The 12,890-nt window shown below is 39.8% G+C and overlaps 1 protein-coding gene across 1 annotated transcript in view; it reads right to left on the bottom strand.

The window, feature by feature from the left end:
• Rasef (RAS and EF-hand domain containing) overlaps positions 1–12,373 on the bottom strand; it is a 57,904-nt gene extending 45,531 nt beyond the window's left edge. Inside the window, exon 1 of the mRNA XM_050123932.1 lies at positions 11,709–12,373. Within this exon, the coding sequence (XP_049979889.1) occupies positions 11,709–12,049 (341 nt within the window). The 5' untranslated portion in view covers positions 12,050–12,373. The remainder of the gene's footprint in view (positions 1–11,708) is intronic.
• Positions 12,374–12,890: the final 517 nt, after the last annotated feature.

Raw genomic sequence — 12,890 nt, 5'->3', positions numbered from 1 at the left:
AGGCTTACACTTCCACATTGCTGTTCATCACTGAAGGAAATCAGGACAGGAACTCAAGCAGGAGTCAGGAGCTGTTACAAAGACTATGGATGGGTTCTGTCTACTAGCTTACTTCCTATGGCTTGTTTAGCCCAAATTCTTAAAAAACCCAGGACCAGCAGCCCAGAAATGACAGCACCCACCATGGGCTAGGCCTTTCCCTATTGATCACAGCTGAATCTCATGGAGGCAATGCTTCAATGGCTCCTTCCTTTGATAACTCTAGCTTGTTTCAAGTTGACACACAAAATCAGCCAGTATACCATCTTCACATAATCCTGGTTGAAGCAGAAATAAACATGTCTAAAAATGACTAACTTGACCCAACAAGATGAGTCATTCCAGGAAGTTTGACTTCTATGGTTCTTTTCTTTGCTATATGATCCAAGGAAGATCTCACCTAAGTATTAAACCATGTCTGATCCAGGATCCCCTGCCCAATTACATCTCTGGCAGTTAAAACTCCAGATGTGCTGCAGCACCTTTTAAATAGCTAAGTACTTATCTGGCTATCATTCTGTCAAATGCCTTAATATGCAAAGTTACTGGAAGATGAGAAAATTTACTAGATTCACTCAAATAGGAAGAATTCAAATTGTAAACGACTTTCTATTCAAACCACTGACATTTAGTACTGGGTTGATTGCCAATGAAAACAGTAAAGTAGAAAGAACTGAAGGAAATATGATACAGGTTTAGCGGAGGCACTGGTGACTTCTGACATCACAGAGTAACAGTGTCTAGCATATGCAATAGAGCTCAGCCAGACTTGAATGCATCTTCCACCACCAAAGCTTTACACACACTTCACTCTTCACACACAATAACAGGATCAAAATGTGACCCTTTTTAGTCACTTGTACTGACCTTTGTTCGGAAGCTATTTACATCTTTGAAAAATAAGCCAGTAAACAAGCTCGGATAGCATCTATTTCTGTAAAGTCTTCTAAACTGTAATACATTTTTGCAAAATTACTTGGAAAGCATTGATCAATTTTAAAATCTCAAGTAAACTGTATAGAAATGGACAGCAAGGAATTAAGATGAGAAATCTGATGAGAAAAGATGGTTGATACAATTTAATTCTGAAATTCAGTCATTAAAATTAAATACACCCCAACCAATGTTTTGATGAGTCTCCTATATTTTTCTTGATTTAACTTATATTCAGTGATATTCCGTAACAGAATAGAATGAACCTAACGAGGCAACGATTTAGAAGAATCTAAGTATGATAAGTGTAAGAACAATAAATAAATTCATTTTCTTAAACCAGTCTTGTCTTACAGAAGTTAAAATGAATAAAAAATATTTACCAAAAATGGACTTTATAGGGAAGCAAAGATTGTTGCATTGGCAAGCATGAGTCCCTGTGATAAAGAAATGATGGGGGGTAGACTATTATGATAAAAAGAAGCAGATTATTGAATCTACTTTTATTAAAAATAAAACAACTGTTAATCCAAAATATTTTACATTGGTATGGATTTTAGTTTAGTGATACAAATTTAAAGTCAATTTTGTTATACTGTATGTATATTTCTACTCTTGTTTAAGGTATTTTTGTTTATATATCTCATTTAAAATGTGATGCATAATGAAAAATACAGATTTATAGTCATCTATAATAGTCAAACTTACAGTCATATTAGTTACATTTTCGCAGCATATAAAGATATATTTTAGTTAGGTCGGTGATATTCAAGCACTTCAAAGACCTACAAAATATGGCATTTAAAATGTTTTAAGAACTTATACTTTTCTCAAAAGAGACATGTCTACACCTGGAAGCACTGATAACTTCAAAGATAATGGGCATTGAAAAAACTCCATATAAAGTTTGCCTTTAATGTGGCAAGGTTAGCCCATTTGGGCAAGAAATTGATCTTGCCTGGACTTCTTGACAGTATGCTGTATAAACTGGACATGCAGGACCTACAGAAAAATGACTTCTAAACTTTGCCAAAATAAGCAGGATGGTCCTTCAGGTTCCTACTTCACAGAATAGATTCCCAGACATTCTGCAGAACACAGAGTAAAGCGATTCACAATCTTTGTGAATATAGATTGGACAATCCTTCGAATTTCCTGCTTCACTAAAAAGTCTGCCAGATACTATGGACCTATAGGCTGAAAATGGATGCCCCAATGTGACAGAAGAACTTTAGGTGACTGTCCAGGCAGCCAGATGTTTCTGCCATTTCTAGAGTTTTGAAAGTTGCTTGCAATGCACTTCCTGTCTACTCACCTAATATTATATGCTTCTGGAATTTTTGATAGAGTTGAAGGTGAGACAGTTATAATTATAGTTTTCCTTAGTTATGACAAAAGATAAATTAGATATGAAACTTTAGACTCACAAAGATAGGATAAGTGACAGAGTATTTTCTTTAATTTTGTCAAATACAAATTAAATATTGTAACTGATTCTTACTTCATAACTGTTTTGTTGTATATAATTTTATGAAGTTAAAGCCTGAGCCATCAACTAAGCATTTATAAGTAATATTAGCCTCTGAGTGGTCACATGGGAAGTGGCAGGAGGGAGAAAAACTCCCAATTACATCCCCATGCATGTACATGTCACCACTGGTTTTCAGACCAAAAGAGTAAAAGAGCTAAAAGCACGCTCAGTCCTTCTTTAATTAGACTTCAACAGGAATGCTCTCTTAGCCAAAAACTATCCTATCTGGAGAAAGTCATCGACTGTTAATGTCTTCAAATTTTAATTTAATTTAAAATTATTTTTACCATAGTAAAAATAATAATCTTAAATATGTAGCTATTAATATAGCCAGAAATACTATTAAAACAGCACAGCAGAACAGGATCACACTGAAGAAGACACTCCTCCTCAACAGAGAAGGAGATACAAACATGGGGAAGGACATCCAGAGTCCACATGGCTAAAATGCCTCAGTCATGAGCACCTGGGACTACATACACCTGCACTACCTTGGATATCTTTATATATGTCAGGAATAACATTTTTCTAAGAAACATTTTGAAGAGAACCATTTTATAAAACTACCTATAATAAGAAAAGCAATTAGTCAGATTAGAAAATAATATTGTAATAAAATCATATAATTTAAGATGTATTAGCTATCCTCATTTTCAGTATCTTGACACAGTGACTGCAAGTAAACATTATTTCTGCACTGCATGAGAAGAAGGCTTTAGACAAACCAGATTGTGTCCCAATGGTGGGGAGGTGGACCTCAACCAGGCAGCCAAAACCTTGAACACATAACACTGATCTCCAGATAAAACAAAATCACACTGTTGATCTTCATTCCTCCCAGAGTCTCCTTCTGGGTCTTCAGATTTCCACCTAGACTCAACTAGTTTGGACCTGTATCCATAAGAAGTAAATTCTTTAAAATCAGCCAGGCTCCAAAACAGGATATGTAGACAAGTGTATATTTACTCATATATAGGTTCTGTTTCTCGCTAAAGATTCCAGTATTAAAGTAGTGTACATCACTTCATGTTGTCTGTGGCAAGTATACAGAAACAAATTCACTAGCTTCTCGGGGCATGGTTGAAGAGAACATTAAGTACAGGAACAGAAATCAAACCTCAGTTTTTGTTGAACATGATTCAATAGACTGTCACTTCTAAGGCTCCTATTTTAATTTTAGCCACTATATCAACCTCAGTAACAGGTTTGCAACCTTTAACCTAAAGTCACCTCACTTTACCTTTGCAAGAGAAAGGTGATGCATTGTCCTTTCACATTAACATAAAACCCTCACATTTTCACTCAGAATCAACCGAATGCTCTGTCTGTAAGCCTAACTTCAAGCCTCAGATGAGTCTGTAACAAATTTTCAAGACCACTCTGATGTAATGCATTAATGCATGCTCCTGTGACATCAGACAACTCTTTCCTGAAGTGGGCACCACAAACACATACACAGAGAGAGAGAGAGACTCCAGATATAAAGGTTTTATGCCTGGAGTGGCATCCACAGAAAGCAGGCCACATATGTAGTAGTGTATGGGTGAAGGCCACACTAGATGACACCTCTTGAGCCATGGTTTTCTGCTTGCCATGACTAAGCAGCCAAAACCCAACACCTCCTTCCTTCAATCTATCTTCACCTTTAAAAAAGAAAAAAAAAAGAAAATAGGCAGCAAAATCTTATATTTTCATTGTTATTCAAACACCTACAGGTTTTTAGAATACAGCGTTTTGAATTTAAATAACTAACATGATTTCTTATTGTGTAGTCTTCTTTTAGATAGTCACTGTTTGAGTATTCTGGTTACAGAAGTATACAGACACAGCCTTAGGCTGCTGTAGAACAGAAAAACGGGATAATATTGAGACATGGGAACAAAAAGGAGAGCGCTTCATCTTGAAATCTGGTTGAAGTCTCTCATTTCCTGAGAATCTGAAAGTCCAATGCAGGTTCTCCTGTCAACCACCTGACCTGAATCAGCATTTCATGGAGCTGGATCATGAAATTCAGAATCACCCACAAAATCTGATAAGCCTCACAGAAATTTTTGAAGATATTAAGAGAAATGTTCTAAACCCACAGGCTGCTAAGATTTTGTACCTGTCCCTAACCATTCTGAGACTACTTCTGACACCCCATTCCCACACTAATACACATTGTCCAGGAGGATGAACAACAAGCACAGTTTTGTTGGACCACAAATTAATAATATGGACTAACAGCAAACAAGAAGCTAAACAAGCCCTCAACAAATGTAAGACTAGACATTCAGACCACAGAACACTATCAGTAACCAAATTCTAAGTTAAGACCCACCCATCACAAAAAAGTCAAACATGAATAAACAAGACAACATGTCTCCTCCAGAAATAAGCAACCTCACTGAAATATTCTCTGAGAAAAGCAATTTCTAGATAATTATTACTTCCAGAACAATTATTATAAGACAATAACTATAAATATGTACAGAGACATGGACTCAAACTGGAGCCTAACTAGAAGCATCACTCGTACTGACTAGCATTTATGGTACAACAACATACCACATGATACTAAAAAAAATGCTAATTATCAGTATCACCCAGATACAAGTCCTGTGACCTACAGCAGTAACCTTCCTGTAAGACTTACTGGTACTATAGTGGCAAACCACTTTTTAAATTAGACTTAAAGCCCACTCCATAAAAGGAAACCCATACCTGACACTGCTAAAATGGCCAAGAATCTGACTTTGAAAAATAACTGGAGCCTAGTGGAAAGCCTACTTCAATTACTCCATTACAGAACATAGCAATAAGATGACTCCTAATGGCACACTGCTAGACACATAAACCGGTTCTTTACTCAAACCACACCAGAGAAGCTTCTTCTTACAGTCAATGAGTATTAACACAGAGAACCACAACAAGCCCATGTACAGCAACTTTGAAACATGCAGTCCTAAATGGAATAGTTTCATCAAATCTCTCCCTTCAAGGAGAGGTATAAAGAGATATAAGGAGCTATAAAGAATAGGAGGCAGAAAGATAGTAAGAGAAGTATGAGCCAAGCAAACAGTGTCATCTGGACACAACAGGACTGATACACATGTGAACTCAGAGACTGTGGCAGCATGCACAGGACCTGCAAAAGGGTCAATCTAGACAGGGCCCCAGCACTGAAAGTAGTAAGTGGGCACTGTGTCCAATTCCTAACAAAGAAGCTATCAACCACTGATAACCCATTGGCAGAAGGAAAATTAATATTCTCACTGAATATATTAGCCACACTTTGGAAAGGCCCCATGTCCATGTTCATATATAACAGCTGTGTACATGGTCAAAGGCCTATGGCTGGAGAGCTTATAGACACGAGGGGTGAACCGACTTCTCTTGTTCTGTGTAGTGGATTGAATGATAAGGATCATCTGTTTGAATGATTGATCCACAGTTGGAAGTACAGTTTGAGAAGGTTTAAGAGATGTGATCTTGTTGGAGAAAGTATGTCACCGAGGACCAGCTTTGCAGTTTCAAGTCTACCCAGCATCCCAAGTTGTCCTTTTTCTGGTTGGTTCAAGACATGAGATCTCGGTTTTTTCTCTAGCTACCATGTCTGTTGCTTGCTGTCATGCTTTGCAGCCATGATAGACTCTTATCCCTCTAGAACAAAATATCCCCTTCTGTTGGGAGTCAGACTGATCCAAGACTTTCTCAGAGGCCTTGATAAGAACAAAAAGCACTAGTTCTGCTCCCTTGCCTAGGTGCAGACTTGGAAAGGTCTAGAACAGTGCTGGGGCTAGGGCCTCAAAGCAGTAAAGGTATTGGTTCCTGGGAACCTGAATTTTCCCCTGGATGAGGATAAAGTTATCAGTTACAAAGTCATTGTGCTTCTGATTTGGTGACACACTTGAGATTCTGTGTTCTGTTTGTGAAGTGTTGCTTGATTAGCTTATGTGAGTCTGTTCCATTTTCCCCTTTAAACTGTATAGAAGATGTTATATTTCTTTTTTTCTTTATATTTTATTGATTTTATTGAGCTATACATTTTTCTCTCCTTTCCTCCCTGCCTTCCCCCTCCCCTTTCACCCTTTCCCATGGTCCACATGCTTCCAATTTACTCAGGAAATCTTGTCTTTTACTACTTCCCATGTAGATTAGATACATATATATCTCTCTTAGGGTACTGTTTGTTCTCTAGTTACTCTGGGATTGTGATTTATAGGCTGGTTTTCTTTTCTTTATTTCTTAATAAACTAGATTGGTACAAGTGATCAACTTATGCAAGATCTTCGGTCACAACTTCCCCATCTTCTTTATTCTCTCATTACCAGCCCTCTGCCTTAGCAACTTGTCCCTGAAGAATAACCTGCTGGTCCAGGTTACACTTTCTTCTGTAAGTTGTCTTAGTCACGGTGCTTTATCTTTGTAATGGAAAAGTAACAAATACAATTATCTTCCTCCCTCTCTTCCTAAGAATTGCCCTCCTCCTTTCCTAAATAAAGTCCTGACTCATTTCTGTTACTTTTTCTATTGCTGTAATAGAACACATGACCAAGGCTTTTAATAGATGGAAGAGTTTATTTGTGCATGTGGTTTCATGGGGTTAGAGTTCATGATGTCAGATCAAAGGATGTGGGCAAGTCAGCTGTAACAACCTGCTAAAATCTCACATCTTAAAACCCAAGCAGGAAGTCTCCACAGTAAACTCAAAATGGGATGATCTTCAAACTCTCAAAACTTGCCTCCAATGACACACCTTCTCCAACCAAGCCATACTTCCTTAACCGTCACCACCAACTGAGGGACAAGTACTCAGATGCCAAGATAACCATGGACATCTTAATCAAACCACCAAAGTTACAAATACATTTTGTTAAATGGACATATTATCAAACTTTCTCTCAAATCTTTATTTTTATATCCATAGGATAGTGTTGTTCTCAACCTTGATTAAAGAAATTGTTCTGTGTGGTAACTAGTTGTTATTGTAAATTCATGCTTGGTCAAGATGCTGAGAAAATTGAGCACTGAGAACTCAATATTAAACAAGATACCAACATTTCCCCTTGCTAAGTTCAGTTCACATCACTTAAAAGAAGACAAAAGAATATAAGGGTTTAACCATAGAAAAATGGACCATAGAGTAAGTAGTGTTTTGTGGACATGACATGGTTGTGGCACTAAAATTCACAGCAGCTGTGACTGTCTGCATAGTTCAAACACAATACTGGGACAGTAAGTATACATGCACAGGGACTCACGGGGGCTTATAGGTCTTCACTCTGACCATGGAAGCCAATGGCATTTGAGTGTTATGGGGAGGGAGGTGAGCAAGGGGAGACAAGATGTTATTGTACTCAGTGATACCATCACTGGTGAGTTATTCATGCACGGGTGGAGAGCTGTCCTGGTAGGTGATTTTTTTTTCTTTTGGTTTGGTTTGGGGTAGTTGTTATTTGTTTGTTTGGTTGGTTGGTAAGTTGATTTTTTTATTTGTCAACTTGACACAATCTAGAGCTAACCAAGGAGAAGGAATCACAGAAGAAAATGCTTCCATAGTCTGGCTTTTAGGCAGGTATGCGGGGCATTTTCTTAACTGCTGATTGATATGGGAAGATCCAGCCCACTGTGGAGGGTGATACCCTAGGGTCTGAGATATATACGAGAAAAGGCTGAACAAGCCAGTAGAATAAGACAATAAGCAACACTCTTCCATGGCTTCTGCTTCAGTTTCTGCCTCCAGGCTCCTGCCTCCAGCTCCTTCCCTAACTTGCCTCAGTTATGGGCTGTAACCTAAGAAGTATATGACGAAATGAACTCTTTCTTCCCCAAGTTACTTTTAGTTTTTATCATAGCAAACCAAAACTCTAGCAAAGGCCATCACTTCACATGTATTCTCACAAGCAACCCTGGTTAAACTGAGTGGATCACAAAGCAAAAATAAATACCTGAAAGTGGTATGGAGACTCGTTAGAATGGAAAGATGATGGCGGTGGTAGGACAAGAGAGATCAGAGAGAATTGTGGGACTAGAGAGTATTCATAAATGTATGAATTTGTCAAAGAATCAGTCAAAGAAAAAAAATGTAACAGCGTGAACAAGAAAATCTAACCTGTGCTAATGATTCCCAAAGCTTAGAAAATCTAAAACAAAAGGTTCAATTCTTTACATAATGATCATTGAGCTTTTAAACTTTTTTTCTGTTCTGCCTTACTTCCTCCTTTGGAAGTGTATGTTTGTCTAATGAACTGTTTCCTTGTCTGCTACTACCTATCTCTGATCAATTCCTTTTTCTGGGAGACAAGAACCCAGAATCTTCCTGATGTGTCTATTTCATTCAGTATTTACCAATATTACCAAGAACTTTTAAAGGCAGTGGTGGAATCTACTCAAAGAATCGTGAAAACCAGTCTGGGATGACTGGTCTTTACAAACGTAAGAGCTAAAAAACTCGGCCAAAAAACTCCTTTCACCGGTATAGTGACCCAGGCTCTAGGAATTTTCTAGGCTATATCATAAGTCTGCTCTATACCCAGACATCACATTCCAGCCATTTCTCTACCTATCTCTAGAACTTCCCTTGACCTAGCACCACTTTCCTTACTGAATTCTATTTCATTAGTGCTTGCTTCACTTCGCTTCCTATTCTGGTTTCACTGCTATGAGACCATATTCTATCTTTATATTCGCCAGATACAAGGCTGCAGGTCACAAACTTCCAGCATGTAAGGGAAACAGACTTCAATTTCCTAAGGGAAAACAATTTCATGCATGTATTAACATTTATCACAATGGCCATTTACATTTCTTTATGGTACTGTTTAATTTCTTCTCTAATTTCAAAATTATTGTGGATTGTGAAGTTTAAATCTATAAAAACTTAATATTTTGCTTAAATGTAAAACATTTGAAAATGTAAAATCACTAAATATCTACTATGTTTTACCTCTACAGGAAGGATACTTTTGTATCTAGTACATTTCCTTTTTAAGACAGGCATGGGGCCCTAGACCATCAAATATGATAGAGCATCAATCAATTTGGGAAAATGCTTGAATGCAACATCTCCCTTCCTCTGGGTATGTTAATTATTCCTGCAAAAGAAAACTATTTTCTATCAAATTGACTCCAATATATCCCATAGTAAAATGAACAAATACCATTTTTCTTAAAGGTTAGAAAATTCAAGACCTTGGAATTGGAGATATGGCTCGACAGTTAAGAGCACTGGCTGCTCTTCCAAAGGAACGGAGTTTGGTTCCCAACACCCACACCAGGCAGCTCACAACTGTATCTAACACACCTAAAGTCTCTGAGGGGATCTGCATGCATGTGCACATATCCACAGATACAAATAATTAAAAAGAAAATGAATCATTTTTTTAAAAAATCCTAAAGACAACAAAGAACAGTCTCATTTACAGCAGTCAACAATTTGTGATTTCCTTCAAATAGCCCACAGTCTTTAAATATTATTTAAAGGAATAGCTAAGAAATGGTACTAGCACCCTCTATAAGCTTGTTGACCTTCCTTTCCTTTTTCCCTAGGGGTTTGGAACAGTACCTAAGATAGTATTTGGCACTAGTGAGGTTTTCAAAAACATTTGTAAGATAAATTTGCCAGTATTAGTGCAGCAGAATATCAATAAAAAAAGTTGTGGGGGTTGTCTTGTTGTGTTTTTTAATCAAGTACACATGGAAGAAATTTTTTTAAGTGAATAACTGTATGAGGAAGTAGAGTGCCAGCACTTCAAGAACTCACCAAAACAGTTTATTGCTGCCATGGCAACAATCAGGTGACTCAACTCAGCTTGGTTCTTTTTCACTTGAACGACACAGAAAGGCAAACATTGTACTTGTTAACCTTCCATAAGAAGGGCTTAGCACAGACGTCTATCAGGTGACACTGATAGGTTTAATAACGTTTGGCAGCCTTTGGAAAGATACGGTGGTAATCATCTACTAGTTATGTTAAGTCCTAGCTTGTCAACTGATTCTAGAAAAGTCAATATAATCATTGAGAGGATAAGTGTCAAACACCTGCTGCTGAAATTATTAAGGAAAAGGAGAGCATTATCATACTCATATACAGTATCTCTCTTTACTTCATTCTTAAGTCGTTAATTTAAAAAATACTAGATGAGTTGGAAATATGGCTCAAAGCAAAGCTGTAGCCTACAGCAACAGGGTTTAAAATTTTCTCCTTCCCTGGCTTACACACTGCGGGGGGGGGGTATTTTCCTCCACATGGATCCGAGGGATTAGCCCTCACACCCAGTTTCTCAACATAAAGTCTCAGTGAGTCACTCAAAACTGGAGGGAGAATCTAGGATGACAAAACATGTGATGTGTGGCAATTTAAAGCAGCCTGACGCCTCCCAGGATTGTTTGCTTTCGCTGATACCTGTCTTAGATAGAGAAACTGCCACCTAACATGAAGTCTTTCGGGTCTTAATAACAGCAACCAGTGTTCAGTGAAATTGCAACTGAACTATAAACACAAAGCAGAAAATCTTCCAGTGAAAAGCAGAAAGGCAGCGAGAGGAGAATGGAGGTCTAATCCTAAAATCGCCCTGTACCCCTCCCTCCATTGAGAATAAAATTAATAACTTGACAATAAGTTATTCTTTAGTTTTCTGTATAGTCAGGGGATACATGGTGTGACTGTGCCATTTTACTTACTGAATAAAAACGATTTTTCAGCATAGAAGACCTCGGACCAGTTTTCGGTCTTTAACTGGGCAAAACTCTTGAGGCCTTATTTTTTAAATTTCTAGCATTCTTTCTTGTTCAATCAGAAACAGACAAACCTACTTCCCAAGAGAGCCTTAAAATAAAACCAGCGACGTAGTGCACATAAATGAGTACGTGTATCAAGTAGCAAACAACAAATGCACAACTATTGCCAAGGATAGCAAAGCTAGCACGGTGCCTCGGCTAGGCGCTCAGAGGAAGCAGCAGTGAGTGACCCCGTCAGACCACGGTGAGCCAAGAGGAGTGTGCTAGCTTTGGCTTCTCCGGAGAGAGGCTACAGGTGTCAGTCGCAATAGTCCTTGAAGGAAGTGCGCTAACCCCACTCCGCAAAGTCCTTCCCTACCAGTAACTGCAGTTCTCTTTTCCTTTTCGGAAAAGTCACCGCCAGTGGTTGAAGAGAAAAAGCAGCTCACAGATTGGGTATCCCGGTTGAACAGCGCCCACCTCCAGAGCTCGTCGGACCACGCACCTGGGAATGAGTTGGGCCTCGTCTCCGAGGCGCGCATGGAAGTCCCGCCACGCCGGGCCCGGGATCTCCGGCTCTGCCGCGTCCCAGGCTCCCTGGGCCTCTGCACTGTCCCGGCCGAACGCTCCGCGGAAGCCGCGCGCGAACTCCGGGAAGGTGATGGCACCATCGCGGTCGGTGTCGAGCCCCAGGAACACCGCCTCCGCTTCGGCCTCAGCCACGTGCAGCTCCGCGCACAGCGCGCCGAACTCCGCTCGCTCCAGGCGCCCGGAGCCCTTCGTGTCGTAGGCGGCAAAGACCGAGCGCAGCCGCGCCAGCTCCTCGGGGTCCGCGTACCCCTCCATGGCGCCGCTGGCCACCGCCAGGCTCTGAGCTCCAGGGCTGGGCCAGTGGAGCAGGTCAGGCCGGTTCTGCCACCTGCCCACCTGCCGCGGGCGGGGATGTCCGGATGAGGCGGGGCGCAGGCAGAGAAAGGCGCTTGCCTCCAGCTGCAACCGCCCGACTGGTGCCCTGAGCCACCGAGTGCCACTTGGCACCTCCCTGCCGGTCTGCTCCACCCCACGGTGGAGCAAAGACGCAGCTTAGCTCCCAGGCTTTCATCTGCAGCAGCTGGACGGTCCTTCTGTTCGACTTTGGGAGACAGCAGGAACTAAGGGCACTCTGTCCAGCTCATAAAGGCCTCTTACTTAAACTCTCATTTTCTGCACCCTAGATATGGATGGTACTTGATTGCATACGGAGTGCTAACTCACAAAGGGGGAAAAGGCAGGTAGGGATAAGATTTCAAACTAGCTAAACTTAATGGCACTGTATTCTCTTAATTCCAGAAACGTGTTAACTTTGCCTATATATAACTTTACTTTTTAAAAATCAAAGAAAAAATATCAGAAGACTTTTCTGATATTTTCTGTAAGTTGGCATTGTAACATTGATCTCCCTTATGCCTAAATTGAAACAAGTATTGTCACTCAGTGACTCCTCGGATTTAGAAAAAAAAAAAAAAACTAATACCAAAAATCACTTAGAGATAGCATCCTCCCCCCCCCCCCTAGGGTTTCTCTGTTAACAGTCCTGGGTGTTCTGAAACTCGTTTTGTAAACCAGGTGGCCTCGAACTCATAAAGATCTGTCTTTCGCTGTCTCCTGCGTGCTGGGATTAATGACATGTACCCCCACGTTCACCTTC

The sequence above is a fragment of the Alexandromys fortis genome, unplaced genomic scaffold, assembly GCF_014885135.2.
Source record: "Alexandromys fortis isolate MF-2015 unplaced genomic scaffold, M_Fortis_MF-2015_v1.1 scaffold_166, whole genome shotgun sequence".
Taxonomy (NCBI): Eukaryota; Metazoa; Chordata; class Mammalia; order Rodentia; family Cricetidae; genus Alexandromys; species Alexandromys fortis.
Note: the sequence above shows the minus strand (reverse complement) of the source record. Positions and strands in the feature narration are given on the sequence as shown.